General features: G+C 44.4%; 1 protein-coding gene across 4 annotated transcripts in view; it reads left to right on the top strand.

The window, feature by feature from the left end:
* Positions 1–18,517, top strand: part of LOC142564552 (calcineurin subunit B type 2) — a 51,400-nt gene extending 32,883 nt beyond the window's left edge. For all 4 annotated transcript variants that reach the window (XM_075675580.1, XM_075675583.1, XM_075675582.1 and 1 more), the window contains 4 exons: positions 161–337; positions 1,550–1,609; positions 5,509–5,693; positions 10,972–18,517. In XM_075675580.1, the coding sequence (XP_075531695.1) occupies positions 161–337; positions 1,550–1,609; positions 5,509–5,693; positions 10,972–11,019 (470 nt within the window). In that variant the 3' untranslated portion in view covers positions 11,020–18,517. The remainder of the gene's footprint in view (positions 1–160; positions 338–1,549; positions 1,610–5,508; positions 5,694–10,971) is intronic.
* The last annotated feature ends 485 nt before the right edge of the window (positions 18,518–19,002 follow it).

The following is a 19,002-nucleotide window of genomic DNA, read 5'->3' as shown; positions in this document are numbered from 1 at the left end:
AAATATTGTCATCTGACTTCCCTTTTTAGCTAAACTTGACATAAACATTCTCGGGTGGCTGAGCATTTGCCGTAGCATTTAAGCTAGTAACACAGGTCTGTCATGAAGTTGAGTTCCCGTGGAGTTCTTTCCATCACTGTGTCTTTCTCTTTTTTTTTAGTCGATGCCGACGAAATCAAAAGGCTCGGCAAGAGGTTCAAGAAGCTAGACCTTGACAATTCTGGTTCCCTGAGCATCGACGAATTCATGTCCCTCCCAGAGCTCCAGCAAAACCCCCTAGTACAGCGTGTAATAGACATATTTGACACAGATGGAAATGGGGAAGTGGATTTCAAAGGTGACTTTTCACTACATTTCTTTGAAGGGCTTGACACCCATTGTTCTAAAAATTGTCTGCAAGCTTGAGTGGAATTGTCAGGCTGAAGTGCCACTTTAATTCCAGCTTACATTAATTTCTACTTAGAAGTTTGTCCTACTTAAGCTAACTAGAATTCCACTCGGGCTCTTAAGTTCACTAGAGTTACATATACATTAAGTGGAACATCATATTTAAGAAATTTTTTCTGTATTGAAATGCGAAGCTAATGTCCAAGATGCTTACAACTTTTGGCGTGACATTGCTCCAGGCTGTTTTTATTTCCTGCAACGTAACTATTAAACATTAGGTGTGTGCATTTTTATGTAATCCTTTTCTTTTTCTTGGTATTTAAACCTAAGCTGCTTTCCTACAGCCTGTGTAGCCTCATTTTATATATTTAGGTTTTTGTGCAAACTTGCATGACTTGAAATAGTATTGCAGGATCTGGCACAGAATGACATCACATTTTGTTATGATTTTCAGATATATATATAGATGTACCGAAATGTTTATGGTTTTCACGAATTCTTGGTCTTGACTTATTAAAATAGAATGATTTTTCTTTTTTATTCTTTCACCATCAAAAACTTGCTCCATGTACTGTCATTGTATGCACTGTCATTATGCAGTGTCATGCATTGTCATGTAGTGTCATTGTATGCAGGAATTTCTGGTAAACAGTCTTTCATTTAAAACACGAGTGCAGATTCGTTATGGAATCAACTTGTGTTTTATGCGTAATAAATCTGCCAACATGGAATACATAACAAAATAAGGCTGCATGGTTGTCAGTAGTCTTCCCACAATTCAAGTTGTCACTCCATGTAGTAAGCCTTGACGTATGTGACATCTAAGTGCATAGAGTTGGCAAAATATAATGTAATTTTGTCACCATAGCTGGAACTCGGTTAAATTTTCTCAACTGTGTGCACTGTGAACACTGTTGAAAATTAACTTATCAACGTGCCTGAACTTCCACACTTGCACTCATTATTTCTGGTATGTAGGGTCCTTGTTTTCAACGCTGTAAACACCCTCAATGTGCCACGTGGTTTACGTGACTGGGTTTCATTTCGTGCATATGCTATTGGGCGAGCCAACTGTGACATTAGAACGCAGTGCGAATGCTTTTGCATCTGTGGTCGCAGTTCTCTGTTGCTGTGTTGGCTCATTTCTTCCTATCTGTTGCAGAATTTATTCAAGGAGTGTCGCAATTTAGCGTCAAAGGCGACAAGGAGTCAAAGCTCAGATGTAAGTGCTGAATGAAACATTGAACAGTATGCATCACTTTGCATGGTGTGGCTTGAAGTGCTTTGATAATCGTGTTGGACAAAAGTGTTGACTACCACTGAAAACAGACGGGTTGCAAAAATACTTGTAATGGTTGGACTGGAGCTTTGTGCCATCTGTTAAACGCACATTCGCTCATCATTCATTGTGAACCAACACCCCCCCCGCTAGGAAAAATTATTGCTGCAATACTGAATGTGCCACGGAAGCAGCATTCATTCTGTGATGTCATTCCTGGAATGGAAATGGTACCATCTTTTGCAGCTTTGTAAACTGAATGATTTCATTAAAACTACTGCATTTTTCTGTCATAGCCTTACATCTTTCGGGGGAGGGTGGTAAGAATGTTTTGATGTTACTGCCATCTGCCCATGTTACTGCCATCTTTTGTGTAACTTGAGCAACCTAACATCCTCTGTGTTTAAAATAATTGAGCTGAAATTTTAACAATTTTTTTTCTGCACTAGTTAAGTTGCCTTACATTGCATCCACTTACAAATAACCTAATTGAATTTTTTTTTTTCAATTGGAGTTCACTTGTTTGGGAATGACCTCACCTAAAAAAGTGCTAAACAGTTCTGTATGAATTCAGTGGCTTCGTGTCAGTCGCTTGGTGGTTCCCAGTCAGTTATTACAAAACATATTCTTCTTTGTTCTTTTATATTTCTTCTTACGCTTAAGAATAGCCCCGCCAGAAAATTGTGAAGTGTTCTATTGTTTTAGTCCAGTGGTCATTTTTCTGAGATCCTAAGATGCTCATGGGACTCTCAAGGATTAATTGGCAGGTGCAGTTAATCGACTCGCTGCTGAAGCTTCTCCTGCAAGTATTCGACGAGCACGGGGAATGTTAAATCCTCTTGACAGAATGATCTTTTTCAACACTCGTGAAAACAGTGAAATGGCCTCTTGAAGCCAGTACTGAGTGCACTGAGTACAGTCACCATCAGCCATAATTTGAACAGTGAAGGCATACTGAAGGCTTGGCTTCCAAAGAAATGCAAGGTTTAAAGGGCCCCTCACCAGGCCCCCTAGCAAATTTTGGTTATATGCTGGAAGCATTTATGCATCCTCTAGGGAGCGTTCTGCCGCAAAGGTTTTTTAAATTGACTCATTAATAGCCAAGATAGAAATACTTCAGTGTAGCGAACCCGTGATTTCAGCAGGCTGGCTCTACTGCCAAGCAGGACGCTCTCTCCACTCGCGCCCCGTCTAGCCTTCGCAAGTGAAATTCCTTCCCTGCGTTCTCCCATACCAGGCCTCGAGGATCGCGTGACGCATACGTCACAGGCCCTGCCTTCATTTTTTTTCTCCTCGCTTTTTTTTTTTCGCGCTCTACGGATTTCCGTGTCACGCGCGAGCTGTTGTCTCATTCGCGCATCGCACGATTTTGCGTGCTGTGCGCAAGGAAACAGGACTAGAGGTATAATTCAGTGCTACATGAATACTGAGGCAGAACAAGCGGATCGCAGCGCATGATCACGTGCTGGAACACGGTAGAAAATGGCATAGTTTCGTTACCTGCGCACATGACCGCACGGCCGTGGGAACGAGCAGACGAAGCGGAAGTACATCTTTCTTGCTTCAGTGTGAAGTAAAACAAAAAAAACACGCAGACATTTCGTTTGTGTTTTATTATTCCTCTAAACTTCGGTTTGTCGATTCAAGCAACAGATTTCCCAGATAACAGATGTTGTCTTGAATAATTCTCAAAGTAGTGTGTTGCCACGAGCGGCATCACACTGCGGACACGATTACGTAGGCGCAGGAGCTCGATTACGTCACCGTCCCTCTCCGGGCGGATTCGCCGCAAGTGAAGAGGAAAAGGGCATTCATACTGAAATTTCAGGCTTTTCCGCGGCGCATAGCGGTGTGATCCTTTGTAAACACGATCGTTGGCGCGCATTGTATGCTCTGCGCCTGTCAGCTCAAAATGGCCAGACGTGGTGAGGGGCCCTTTAAGGAGCAGACATTGAATATGTTGCAAAGAAGAATTAAAAGAAAGGTATACCTCTTGATCTGTAAATGCAATGTAAATGTAAATACATGGTAATAGAGAAATCACTCTGCATTCACTGCACCAAATTTGATGAGGTTTTTTGCACTTAGAAGAAAAAGTTAAAATTTAAATACTGTTGGACACACTTTTTATTTAGGTCTTTAATTTCTTTGCCTTTGTTAAAGCTTTGTCTCTCGAAAAAACAGTGGTTGAATAATGACCATTTCTTCATTGAACGTTTATTTGAATGGAGAAATCAGAGTTGGCTCTGAGCTAAAGCTTCCTCTTAAATCACCAGCTATGCTAATGGAACTTCTTTTGGCTATGAGAGCTATACTTGACCAGAGAGAGCAGGTGGCATCACTGCTGCACTTTCAAACACAGAGTTGATGTTATGTGTAACTATTTCATTTACATAGTAAGGAATGTCGGAAGATAGACGCTATTCACTATTTCTGATGTTGTATTTTAGTCTGTTTTTGAGTTTTGGTGCGCATGGGATTTTCGCATGTTTAACATATCTCTCGCAAGGCAAATGGCATCTCCGCCTTCGGCGACCTGTTTGTCATGTGCTGACCCGCCACCGAGCTCTCCGCAGAGACGTGCAAAAAGTTCTGCAAGGAGGTGGCTACGGAAACATGGGATTGAATTTATTCTTTAACTGAAATAGCTACCGAGGCAAGCAGTTTGAAGGGGTGGCTGCCAATTTACATGGTAGTGACAATTGTTGCAGGTTACATGTAGTAAATTCACTTTCAACATAAGCATCTACATAGAACGTACATACCGAAGTTACTCGCATGGTGATCGCACCCTTGAATTTTGTTGTCAAAACTTAATTTTTTTTTATTTCTAGAGTAATGACCGCACCCCAAACTCGCCACAGCGATATGTCAGGTGCCAAGTCTAGCGAATAGTGACTGTGCTTACCATCTGTCGAATGCTACGCTAACGACTCTTCAAGACAAACCAAGCAGTCTGCACACACCAAACATTCTTAAGCAGATGCCCCATTTCATTCCTTTCATTACTTTCCACACTTCCATGACAAAATAAAGCTACAACCAAACTTGCCTTTATTATGTGTAGGCCTTATAACGGTTGTGGTCAACAAGAACATCAAAAAAGGCATTTTTCGATTCTTCTCGTGCGCACTCATGGGCACGCAACAAATCGCGAGCGGCAACGACAACAGCCTCGTTTACACTGATACGCTAGAAGTGTACCCTATTCATACACCAACGCTTGTAACACAGCTAAGATATTCGCCCACCTTTAGCGGAAACGTGCCGTATTAAGATAGTAGTGAAGACAAATGCTGCAGTTTCCGCAGCATGCCCGCCATGTGTTTCTATGTCACTGGCAGCTAAGCATGCCCATCTGTTTGTCCCCTGAAAGTGGACATGGCTACGTTATTGCTGCAAACTTGCTGATATTAACAATATTATTCATTACTGATACGGAAGAAACTGTTTCAATGTATGTGATGTACTCAAGAAAAAAAAGAAATTGCATTCGGCGCATTCGGGTTGCTCCGTCTGACGCCATTTTTGTTTTGGTGTCCTGCACTACATACAGCGGCAGCCGCCTATTTGTTGACCTGTTGCCATCCCGCAGCAAAAGCGGGATGAAAAAAGAATTTCTTTTTGTGGGAAATTTAACCCGCGTTTTAATCGCACCCCTGAATTTGCGTCAGTTTTTTTTTTTGACAAAAAGTGCAATCGCTGTGTGAGTAAATACGGTATTGAAAAAAAATCGTGCAATACTTTTTTGGACAATTGGCCTTGCCCCCCCCCGTCCACGAGCACAGTCTGAGTCCAAGGCGTTGTTGCGCTGACGTTTTGCACTGGTCGTCATTTTCCAGTTGCCTTCCGGATTTACGACATGGATAACGACGGCTTCATCTCCAATGGTGAGCTGTTCCAGGTGCTCAAGATGATGGTCGGCAACAACCTCAAGGAGGCCCAGCTGCAGCAGATCGTCGACAAGACCATCCTGTTTGCCGACCGCGACGAGGACGGCAAGATCTCCTTCGACGAGTTCTGTTCGGTGTGTGCTTGTGTGCCGTTCGATCTGCCCGATATGCATTGTAACCCGTAGCGAGAGAAGCTGGCAGGTGTATGCCAGCATTGTGCACTGCATATTTTCCGACAACAGATTAAAATGCTTTATAAGGGCACATTTCTAAGGTGCGTTCCTAGCAGGTGGTGCAGTAATAGCATCCATTTAAGCTGCAATGTATTTTGGAGACATTTTAGCAAAAAAGTGCAGAGGCCTCTCTCATTCCAAAATGTGCGGGGCAGGCTGCGACGAAGTTTCCACTGGGCGAGTGTTGCTAGAACACTTCTGCCTGAAATATGATGCTGTGATATTTTCTGTTTATGCGTGTGCCCCATTGCTTTTACCTTTTGTAACATTTGCAAATTTTGTATTGTGTGCCAGATCGTGTCTGTAAACTATGCTGAGATTTGAACTTTTCTGGGACTAGGGTAGATGCACATCTGTTTGAACTTCTGTCTTGAAAGTAGTTGCGCTTCGCCAAAAGTGCAGCACAAATTGTAACCTGCTAGTTTTTGCTGAAGCCATGTCCAGAACTGCTAATGAATCAAGAAATCTGGCATGATGCGTTAACATGAGCAAATCATTTGTCCATTCATGCATCACGTGAATGTGTTTGCTTGGTGTTTTGATCATAATGCTCAATTTGTATGCATCTTAATTATGTGTGCTGTTGTACTTTTGCTCCGAGTGATAAAACTTGAGGTATGTCCGAAATCCCTATTGTAAGATGCTTATGTCTGGCGTTTTTTATGTAGTACTTATCAGAGTTCATACACCTTCTTTAAAAAACACTTGAATTTGGAAAGAGGGATTCAAGGGCCCTTGAAACTCTTGGAAAATAAGTGTGCCCCTTGAATTCCTTAAAAACTGGAGTTGGGGAAGGTTTTTCAACGTTTAAAGTAAGCCACCAACCAATAATTAGGACTTGGTGTGGGCCGCCTAAAAAGCTGAATAACTGGGAGTCCAAACTGCTGGATTCGCTTGGAAATAAGTGACTTTGTTCCACAAGCGGTCAATAAAGTGTGCAGTATTCTCGAATCGTCACTTTCAGGAATATCTTCGACTTGGCTTGACTAGCACTACATGATGCATCGACACCTGCAATCAACGCTTTCTTGGCAGAATGCCAGGCGTTCAACCTTTCACATGACCAGTGCAAGACTCATCGACGTGTATGAGCGATGGCATTTTTGGCACACTGCTGAGTATGCTATTTTGTCACAGTGCCTAAACGCTACCGGCCATCGACACTGGTGCTAGTCCGGTGACATCCGGTGCTAGTCAAGCAAAATACCATGAAAATTAAAGTACATTTTGTAAAATGATTGTCCAATATGTCCCAAGTATGTCAACCCGTTGCTGCATGCACATATGCTTGCCTTTTACCTAGACAATCTACGGCCACGATATTATGGCAATCCATTGTACGCACCCATTATCAACAGGTTCGGGCGGCCGTGAACAGTGGATGATAAGAGTGAGGTCTGTAGAATCGAGTGAAAGGCATTGCTACCAAATCTTGACCATTGTTATACTACAGATATGTGAAGTTAGTGAATGCATGCACCGAATCTTCATCGGCAACTACTAGGTCGGCTGTTTCACTAGATTTAGTTTTGAGGAGACGCTGGCGGCATGGCCAACAACCGTGGCAGAGATGTCAAAAAGAAAATATCGCCATTTCTGCTCGACTTGGTAGCCAAATTAGCACACGGTCGTACAGTCTAAGTCCGAATTGTCGCATGGCATGCGACAAGGTGTCTGAAATTTGGACCATCCTTATAAATCTCTGCGGCCGAATTATTGGTCAGCAACTGTAACTCCGCATAGAGGCTGTGCCATGGACACTGTCTATCAGGGTACAATCCAAGATATCTTTTTTTAGCATGTCGCGAAATGATTGCAATGTTTCGTCTCCACAGCCACGGATCAGCTTGTTCAGATCACCATTGCCCTGGTGGAGCTAGTCGAAGCCAGATCAAGCCATCAGTAGCTGTGCCGCCATTTCGTTGTTTTGCTAGTTGGTTCCCACCGCAGCCATCATGGCTCCCCTTTTGAGCCCCAGGCTCTCTAAATGCCTGGCGCAAAGTAAGTTTTGGCCGTTTGGCTTTAACACAATGCAATCTTGGCATAAATCGGACGCTACTAACCATCGTGCCAGAAGGTGCTCGACGTCATTACAATGCATGTCAACTGAACAGCTGCTCAGCTCCAAGAAATTGAGCTGAGAAGGATATATCACTATTTTTCATTGTATGTGTACGAATAAGGTTTGTTTCCCACTCCTTGAATTTGGCCTTTGGCATAATTGTAATTCAACCTTGTCATATGTTCTGCACAAACCCCAACTTGTTTCGGCCTCAGAATTGTGTAAAAGTCCACTGTCAGCTGTCCATATGTGCAATTAAACCAGAAAAATGGCTTTTATTCAGTGTTCATGAGCGTACAAACAAAGCGTACACCTGAAGTTAATTTAATGTGCACCTGACGCCTGCTTGCTAGTGATAGTGAAGCCCCTATCTTGGATAAATCATCTGTTCAGCCCTTGTGTGGAGCTGTGTGGCGAGATTGAGAGTGAATTAGTGTACTCGCTACAAGCTTGACTGGCTAGAGTTTCATAAAAAGAAATAGTGGTGTCATCAATACACCGCACCTGGCACCAAATGGGGGGCACTAAGTCGTGGTGTAGTCACCACCTACACCATGGAACGTAAGCACAAAATGTGCGTACAAGGACACATGTGACTTTCAGTCTGTTCATAGTTATCTGCCACTTTTATTGACAATCTGCGCCAGAAAACTTACTGAAGCTTGTCCAAAGTTTTGAAAGCTTGACCTTTAATTTGGTATTTGACAGTGCATGACAGCTGAGCTTGTCACAATCTGTCAAGTTCACCATGTGGTGTCCCTGTCAGTACCACAATGCAGTAATAGTCCTGGACACTTTTCAGCTGCACCAGAATTCAAGGAAATATCTAAGGCAATGTCATGAATGACACCATTGGCGGAATCTTGCTGAGAATTTTAGGGGGAACTTAAGGATCTGCTCATGGCACTACTATTGTAGAATCTTAATTTGAATTTTCCTTCCCTTTTGGTCTCGAGGTTGGCAAGTTTTTTTTTTCATGGTGCAAACAGAACACTCTTCTTGCCCCAGTTACACTTCATCCCGTTAAGGACTACTACTACTGGCACACTTGAGACAGTTGTGGGTCTCCTAAGCACAAGGTCGTGGGATCGAATCACAGCCACGGCTGTTTTCGCATTTCGTTGGGGGCAAAATATGAAAACAGCCGTAGATTTAGGTGCACGTTGAAGAACCCCTAGTGGTCCAAATTATTCCGGAGTCCCCCACTACGGTGTGCCTCATAACGAAATAGTGGTTTTGGCATGTAAAACCACGTAATTTAATTTCAATTTTATATGCTTCTGACAGTGTTGGCACCTTAAAACTTGTCTTGAAATTTGTCTAGTGCCGGCTGTGTCACAAGCTTATGCGCACACTCGCTAGATGAGGATGGCCAGCATCCTTGTCTGCACTAAAGCTGATGGTAGCGCTGCCATGTTTCTGTGACATTGCACCCTGCAGCTGTTGCTACAGTAGCTTATGTATACATAATAAGCTAGTCTATAGAAAGAGGCAGGAGGCAATAGGAACACCGGATCTTAGTTATCTCCCTCTCTTTCGAACTCTGTCTACATATGGCACATCACATTTCTAAACATTGGTTGGTTAAAACATCTAAAACATTGATCACCACCGTAGTGCAGTTTGGTGAAAAATTGGAAAGCCTACAGGTGGTATAATTCGTAATTTAGCCTGGCACATAAAGTGACTATGTATTCATGCTTGGCTGGTTCGAAGGTCCATCCATTAAAGACGCCAGTCATTTAAGAGTGAATGTCTGCCATTATATTGTTTTCTTCCTCGGTGTGCACATTCATACCGAAGGTGCCAAGTCTAGAAAGCGGCATGCAGAAGACAATGCAGTGCTCATGGCGCTAGAAGACAATGCAATGCTCATGGCGCTAATGGAGTGCTTTGTCGAAATCGAAGGTTCATCTGCATACTGCACAAAGAATCTTATTTGCTGTCTAGCACGGTCGCCACAAAAAAGTTAGCATATGATCCATCCTCTAGTTGACGTTGATCAGGGACAATGTCTTCCTGAACGAGTTGAAAGTGAGAGTGGGGCAGAGTCACTATGCACAGCACTCTACCTTGTCGCCTGTCACTTGATGAAGGGGCGTTTGATTGCTTAAAATTGACACTGCACTGTCTCCAAGATCGGACCACATTTTTTTGGCTGCGCTATCTTTGGGATCGGTCCATATTTTTCGAATGCGTTATCTCCATTATCGGCCTATAGATGAAGGTAGAAACATGCATACTCAATTGTAGATAATGACAATTTTTTTTTCTTTTTCAAATTAGAGTTCACCACGTTCAGAGCACATGCGAAGTGACCCTGTTGGCTATGATGTTTGATGAGTTGTCGGTGCTTTCCTGCCCAATAGAATGTTGTGAAATCTTCCAGTGACTTTTTGAAAGAAAGTTGGGAAGTGTCCCTGACACAAGCCTACTTTTATTGCAGAATATTCTCGCCTACATTCCTTTTTTACCTCGAGATTCGTTGGCGGGTTTGTCAGGGTACAAAAATACCATGCTTCCTACCATAGTTGTGTCTCATCCCACCAAGATTTACTACTACCGCTACGCTTTATGGCAGTGGTGGCCTAGTAAAATCTGTCGGGCAACACCACAAACTAGACTTTTATACAGAATGAGCTTATGAATGGCATTCATAGTCTCCGTTCCTGCAACAAGGCATCAGAAGTCTGGCGGCTTATGCAGGCTGATCTGACGCTGTGCCCGCAACGGCAAGCTATCCCATGCATATCGGCTTGTGCGATGCTTGCACATGGTGAAAACAAACGACATTGCGTAGATAGCTGCAATGCAGCTCCCATCGAATTGAAAATGAACTGCAGCTTGTCCTGAAATAGTTCGGTTTGTCCAAGTGAATCAAGTGGGAACGCACGCAAGCATTATTGAAGTGCACCGCTTTCTGTCACGCAAAGTGCCTGATTCATCTTGCTTCACAGAATTATCTACACTGCACAATTTGTCATTAAAGCGTCGGGCCAAGGCACTCAAAGAGCTTGAGTGTTCAGGTCACTGTGCGAACGAACATTATCAAATGCAGCTAACGGCTTGCATACGGCATTCTGACGTCGCTTCTTCCTTTCTCTTTTTTATGTGCAGGTTGTCGGCAACACAGATATCCACAAGAAGATGGTGGTGGACGTTTGATGGCCTGTCGCGAAGGCGTGCCCGTATCTCGACGACTTGATTTTATCGCGGCCCGTTTTCCCCTTCCGGAACACTTCAAACGTGTGCTCCCTTGTTTCCTGCCGTTATCTCTGCTCCAGTCGAAGAGGAAAGCCGATGATGATGATAAGCAGCGGCAGGTCCGCGACCTGCAGCCGTGTGTGACACGGAATGCAGACGCGAAGCGTCCCGGAGTTTCTGGCGCACGCACGCCGCTGGGCGGAAACTTGGCGCTGCTTTCGCCGCGTTGCGACGAGCCTGGTAGTCGGCCTGCGCTGATGTCATTGCGTGGCGTCCGCGTCGGCGAACGGCGATTGCGCTGCAGTTTCGCCCACTTATCTCTAAGATTGGGGCAAAAGATATGAGAGGGCGTTGCCCCAGCCCAACCGCCTGCCATGACGTCATGTGCAAGCCACCCGAGATGGAGACGCGGAAGGATTTTACCCTTAAAATGCTGTGTCTTGTGATGTCATCGTTCTAGCTCTGCAGCTCGCTTCACCTGTGACAAATCAAAACGCTGGGGCCTGGCTCACGGTAGTACGCTTACGTTAAAGTCGAGTTCGGTTTAGCTAAGAGCTCTGTACCAATAGGCCTGTACAATAGAAATCGCTTTCTACTGTGGTGTGCCGTAGGTTTTTTTCTAAAACAGCAATGTCGCTTGCCAGTTAGCATTGTGCCTGTGGTCTGGTGCATGAGCCAGAACTCGCCAGTTGTGCATGCTGTGAAACCTCTAAAAATAAGTTAACTGGCATAGGTGTTGAACCCGAATTCGTGGGTCTGCAAGCTGCCATGGCAGCTGCGGCGTGAGATGTGAAATCTATATGCCAGAGATGTGCCTCACCGTTGCAGTTTTTCTGTCTTGTTCTTTGTGGGTGCATATGTCTGCTAGTTCGTGACTGGCCATGGATAATGGCCATACCTTAATGTATCGCGTTTCACAGATGATGGTGGCAGGGTTTGCAAATTCGTGAACTGCAACGTAGTGAGCAGGAGGCGCAGTCTGCGCTGGTGGTAAGCTGCGGAATGTGTCGGCCACGGCACGTTGACAGCGTCACTGAAATTGATACCAGGGCATCGCAGAGAGGCACACCGTGCATCACCTCGTCGTGCAAGAATTCGCATGATCGGCCGATAGCAGCGCCAAAATCCAGCCGCGTGCGTCAACTCCGCGCGTCTCATCTGGTTGGATGCACACTTAGATATATGCATATATATTCTGAATATCGCGTCGATAAGGGATTCAGGTATAAACGGCTCTTACTGGCCAACTGCTGGCTTGTTAGTGCTCAGATTTCACATACGTGGGGCTTTTCAAGGTAAAATTTAAATAGCAGCACGTTTTTATGTGGTACATGCTTAATCTTGTATGAATGACAAGCATGCAGTATGCTTACAGCAGTGCCAGGTGGTGAAAATTTTCTCTGTAAGAGACGGCAGCGCCAACTCTCCCGAAAGAGTGAAACGCCCTGCACTTAGTGGATTCTCTGTCAAATGCTTTTGCCTTAATTGCAAAAGACCTTCAACCCTCAACCCTCAACCTTCGGTAGGCAGCGTGCACTTCGAACCAACCTCCTTGAAATAGGAAAGTACTTTCAAACTTGCTGTCAAATTAAACTGACTGGAGTGCCAGCTGTATGCAAAATTAGAGCACTAGTAAGCTGTTGCCTTAGCTCGAGTAGCAATTCATACTCGATTCCCTTATCAACGCGACGTTCAGTTGTATTCGACAACATTCAACATTCAGCCTTGGCTCCCTTTCCTCTCTCGTAGAGGCACAACCTTGTTCCAAGTTTTTTCACGCATCAAGCTGGCATCAGGTCTTGGCACATCCTCATGTAGCTCGTGGGTTTATATATTTGAGAGCCAATTTATTTTTCAATATTAGCATGGTTAACAGCAGGATGTTCGTACAGAAAAGGTACAGCGCAGAAGAAAAAGGCTGTATAAGCATGACATTTACAGACATGAAAAAAAACTTCGGGCGGAACAGTCAAGCGAAGATTAAACTGGCAACGAACTTGTTTGTCTGCTCTTCACTTTCATCTTTTGTTCGTGTCATCTGCGTTTTTATTTTTGCTTCTATATTACATCATTTATGGTTACAGTATATACACTTTGGTATCGCATACAAACTGCGTTTTTGAAGCTCATATACCAACATTTCATTCAAAAAGCTGCGTCGCTGCAGGTACCACAGCAGACTGGGGCTGTACCATGCGACCTGACGCCTTCTTGATGTGTCACAATATAGTTCATGTGGTGGGCGATTAACTTGTGCTCTTTCTTTTTTTTTTTTTCATCTGGCAATGTCACTTCGAGCAGGTGGGCATCAAGCCCAGCTAGCCAGCCAGCCATCTTTTTTTTTTCTCACCGGAAGCACTCCCTCGTGTCTTGGGCTGAGTTCACCAGCCAAGCGCGTGTGTTCACACTTGTTCGATTGTTTATAGCGCGTTGCGTTGATGCTAGAGGGAGCGGCGTAACGTGGAACTCTAGTCGCCATGTGGCACTCACTCCTGCGCTGTAATTTTACTTCCATTTTTCTATCCCGGCCCCCCCTTTCCCTGTAAGCCTTCTGTGTGAAACCTCGTCTGGAGAGTTGCCTCTTCAACATTGTCAGAATAATGTGCGGTTTTCTTTTTCTTCACGTGCCATGGGCGCCGCTAGAGCTTTTATTTTAGGAACAGCAGCCAATGTCTGATCGCTGCTACTTTCCGTATGCGAGTGACTACGCTAATTCATAACCATTGACCATCCACAGCCTGGTTGGTCGTGCTGTCTCAACTATCAAAGGGGCTTGGCCCATGCACCAGGTTAATGCCTTTGCTGAGGCATTAAGTGGTCCTTATATGAATCTGTAGCCTTTATTGTGTTTAAACTTTAGCAGAGTGCAAAGCTTTTTCACTGTGCACCCCCCAGTGAAGTTACATTTCTGGTTTGTTGGACAGTCGCAACAAACTTCATGGTAATCCCGCTTTTTGAGGGAACTCTAGAAGGACACTGTGTGTGCACACGTACGAGTAAGGTTGAAAACCTCACTGCAGTGAAGCGAGGGGCATTTAGCAGATGCAGTTGTCTAGGCACCAAAGATGTGTCCATTTAGTGGTCCATTTCATCTGTCCTACACCTTGTGAACTAGTTTACACCCGTTCAATGCCAGCTCTCGATTGTGCATAACCAGCCCGACACCTTCAGCATGGATTCCTGTACTACTTCCTTCTGCTAAGTGCTCAACCCCAAAGGGTGAAAATTATATTCAAAAGGGTGCTGCAAGCACTGTGAACCCATTTTTCACGAAGCCTGCACCATCTGTGGGGGGTGGTGACATGCAGCTGCAACCACACCGCATTGGCAAAAGGCGTAACCTAGTGCATGGTGTAGGCAAATTAGATGGGCCTTTTACTCTTCTGCCATTTACTGACTGGTACCTTAGACCCCAGAAAAGACCTTACAGTCGGCACACTCGGCCTACTTTATAAGACTTTAAACGAAATTGTTTTGCTAAACTCGGCAACCCTTCTGGTGCCTGAAAAGAGGTGTGCGTGTAATCAAGTTATGGTTTGACCACCCGAACGCCTTCCCACATTCTAAAGAAAAAAAAAAACAGTTGCTCCTTTTAGGGTGTAATTTTGACCCACGAAAACTATCGCCCTTGTGAGTCTTTCCTTTTGAGCTGCCACGACGCTGTGTGGCCTGTGTTCATAACAATGAAACTTGGTCTTGAGACTAATGGGTGCAAACTAGACTCCCAAGGGTGCCACAGGGAAGGAGCACTTACCTTGATGTCTCGGCAGCCACAACATTCAGCATTGTGAACACAGGGTTGCAGGTTCAACCACCTGTCATATGTGAACCTGATTAAAGTGAAGTGCAACTGCATACTTAAGTTATAGTGTATGTTAAAATATCGCAGGTGAGGTAAACCGTTCTCATGAGCCTTCCTGTAAACCAGAACTCGCAGCACTTCTAAGGGGCAGCCATCATTTGTCAGGGACTGCCGGAACTGGTGCATGAAACAAAGGAACACCTGCGATAGTGCCCAGCCTACTGGTTTCGCATGCTTGCTGCCGGTGTTGACTTTCCATGGCTTTGTCGTCAGCTACATTCTTGTCTAATTGGCAGCCCAGTGCGAGTGCAGATAGCTGGCGACTGGGGTCATTATTAAGCGTTCTTGCATTTTATAGATGTGTGAAAATAAGATTCAGGTCTGTGTAGCATCGACGCTATTTTGTGTGCGTAGCTTTGGGTGCCTGTTACAAAACTCTGGGTGATTTAAATATACCCAGAGCCACTCCATAACAGCATCCCTGATTTGTTTCTATGGGATGTTAAACCCAATAATTTTATCGTAGCTATATGTTTAGGGCAACCGACCCTATCATTCTATACTGAAAACGGAGGGCGACATCAGTGTAGTAAAAAAAAAAAAGTTACAGAACACGTACCAAAAATCGTAGTTGAGGCCGCAAACTTCCTTTAGTTGCAGGCACACGGCTACCGCTTTGGGGGTAAAAGTGTCCATGTCTCAATAAATATGCTGCTTGCAAGAAAACCACTGCTGCTTCATCTCGCCTTCATTGCAGTGAGGTTTTCACATTGTAGAAATCCAAATGAGCTTTGTGGTGGGTCATGGAACACCACAGAAATGTCTCCGAAGGCTTGACGAAGCTTGTTCATGGACGAGAGCTTGTGCTGGCGATCTCATGTTTGCTAATGAAGCTTTGTATTGTCTCTTCCTATGAGTGCGAGTGCATGCTTATATTATTAGCTATTAGCGGGAGGGCACCTCTGGGGCTGTTCTGAGGCATGTTTTGTACATGTCACTTCATAGCTTCACTCAGAACTAAGAACAGGATAGTGTGCAGGGTTTGTCCTGCATTTGATGCCTTTCTGCACATGTCACATGCCTTTTTTGTTGTTTTTTTCATTCAGGCGTTGCTGGATAAGTTTAGGTTGTTGCATCACTGTCAATTCTGCATTCTTTGACCAAAAAAAGAGTGCTTGCTTAATAATGGAGGATATTATGGTTAGGCTTCCTTCAAGCTTAGCTCACTTGTTCCAGTTGCTTGGTGGACCCAGTGTTCTGGTATAAAGCATGAGGTCGCGTGTCTGATTCCCAGCGTCTCGTAACACGTGTGTTATTTTGGGATGTTCAACCTCACAATTTAAGTTTGAAGTCTTCTAAATTACTGCGTTAGTGAGGTCATCGTGACTTTGCAGGTTTCGTGGTATTGCACAGTTAGCTTCTGTTTACGTAGCATGGCTCACAAAACTTGCCAGATTGAGTTTTATTTGAAGCGCGCGATCTTTCCTTATTTGTAAACAGTTAAGCAGCCCCAGGCAGACATTGCCAGAATTTTTATGACGTCGTGAGTACCTGGTGCGAGAAACTTCACAGTGGTGTCGCCAGCAGTCTTCTGTCATTGCATCCTCTGTGGCACATCAAGCCTCCTGTGACAGTAAGACTGGCCTATATGTAATTTGTAGGCACTTAAATGTATGTAATGAATGTTCGTGAATGTGAATTACCTAATAGTAATTCTTAGTGGTAGCACGTCAGTATTATTTATTGCGTTTTGCATATACGATTCTCAAGCAGTCGGTGATTTCTCTAATGCTGAAGATAACTTCCGCCTTACTAGGCTTTGTGCAGCCTATTCCTGGCTTACTGTGTATAAAGGAAATTTTGCTGCCGTTGACACATAAGATACGGCGGCGCCCATGGTATGTGCAGGGTCATCTGCAAAGCTCCCGTGACGTCATAGCCCCGGAATGACTCGGTTTCCTTGGCCCATGCGGTTTCATGCAAAGAAAACCAGGCGACTATCTGGTGCTCAAAGTGCTTTGCCGCTGCTGAAGCCAATCCATTATAAGACAGGAAAAACAAAAGCACTACCGCTGCCCGATTCATTCAAGACATGCTGATCCATTTGCTGTGATGCTACACAACGGTGCGCATGTGCCAGTTGAGTGGCCACGTTGGAAACTTCCATCGACATTGGCACCAGATATTTCCCCTAGCAGCTTTGGTACGAAGTTCTGCAGTTCAGGGCCATCGCTTCACGCTCTTCCTCTAGTTTTTCTTTTCTTTCTTTTGTCGATCCTTCTCATCGACACACACACCGTTCTTTACCCCTCTTTTCTCCTCAATGCTCCGTCTCTTGCCAGCCACATTTTTTTTTTTTGTCTCAAGATTCTGTGTTGTACATGTCAGCCATCCATAAAGGGCACATTCACACTTGCAATTAGTTACCGAGCAGTGTCTGCATTATTTGCTCTGTACGCATTGCTGCGGCAAGGTGCGTTACACCTTGCCGCAGCAATGGCAGTTGCACCGCTGGAATAAAAAAATTAGTTTTCGTTTTCTTCTAGTGTACACACTGCTATTGCGAAATAAATGTGCCCGTATTTGCCAAAGGGCAGTCACATAATTGTATACCACCCAGCGTATCTGAGTGCTTTTACACGACCCTGTGTTTTGATTGCGATTAGCTGTCTCGCGTGCTCTTGCTGCGCGGTATAGTGACGCACCATGGTGGAGCATGCACTTGGATTTCTTTGCTTCCTCGTGAGTTCACTTGTTCCACATGGCACAGATGATGTCGTTGCCTCCCGGTCTTGCGTCTGAACCGTCATGCCAATGCCTTGATGCACAGAGGCAACGAGGTCCTTCAAAAGCGGTATTCAGCGACGTTCCAGTTTATTTTTCTTTCTTCGATTTCATATTTTTCTTCGCCTGAGTTTCGTGCGACAGAAAATAGATCTGGCAGGGACAGAACGCTCATCCAAATGCAGCCCGACATGGTCCTTTATTCTGTTTTCTTCCCATGCCCTTTCGTCATTGGCTTGAATGTCGACGCCCTGCCGTTGTCATCGAGACTGTGCACTCGGTGCGACAGATAATGCAAAACTAAATGGATCGTCACAAACTGCGACCCTTCGTGTTCTTCTCATATTTTTTTTTTTGTCTGCGTAGTATTGGAAAGATGCGCCTTTTCTTTAGCTTCTACTCTCCCGCTGGTGATGGAGTGATTACACTGTCTCTTCTGTGGACACCGCTGAGTAACACCTCTGCAAGTGTGAATGCACCCTAAAAGGAGTGTCCCGTGTGTCCCTGCTTTAAAGGGAGCGCAGCGCAGCCGCCTTTCACGATCCCACTTTACCACTCCCGTAGAGCACGCAAAAGTGTGGCTCTGACTAGATGTATTTGTTTTCGTTTAGTGCTTTTTTTTTCTTTTATCACTACAGCGCGGTTTGACGCGACGTATATACGAGGCGTTTTGATGTGTGCGTGCGTGCATGTGTGTGAGCGTGTATTTTTGTCCCGCATGAAAAAAAAAAGCTATGACCTTATAAAGGAGTATGAAAAAGAAAATAAAACAGAAAAGGTACGAATTTATTGCAGCGCATTGTTTAGCTCGTAATTGTACCATACGTCTGTAAATACTCTTTGCCCTCAACTAAAAACTTGCACTCTCCCAAACACCTTGTGTGCTGTGTGTTTCTTTCATTTCAAACAGGAAGTTCGACACCTTCAAAGAACCCTTAAAAGCAAGCTTTATCTAGGAACCATCTTCAACGCCACCTATTCAAATTCATGTAAAACGTAGAAATGCTTTTATTAAACAACCGTAGGGCCAATATGAATTAATTTTTTTACATTGAAGGGAGAAAGTGAAATTGCAATAATGATAAAAAGGGGGAGTATTAGGGCCTGGAATGTATCAGAAAGATTGCCTAAGATTGGTATGCTTAAAGAAAAGTGTTTACAAATCCGTAACCAAAAAAAAAGTGGTGACATTTCACTTCATGAACGCGGGTGACGCGCAAGCGTATGGGTGCTGTAGCGCACATGGCGCTATCAGCTCTTGTTGCACCTAGACACCTACTCTGTTCGCATCGTAGATCGTATTAAAGACTGCTCGTGCAGTCGTGCCATACGCAGGAGCCGCCGGAATAGAACGCTCT

This window comes from Dermacentor variabilis, chromosome 11, assembly GCF_050947875.1.
Source record: "Dermacentor variabilis isolate Ectoservices chromosome 11, ASM5094787v1, whole genome shotgun sequence".
Lineage (NCBI taxonomy): Eukaryota > Metazoa > Arthropoda > Arachnida > Ixodida > Ixodidae > Dermacentor > Dermacentor variabilis.
Note: the sequence above shows the minus strand (reverse complement) of the source record. Positions and strands in the feature narration are given on the sequence as shown.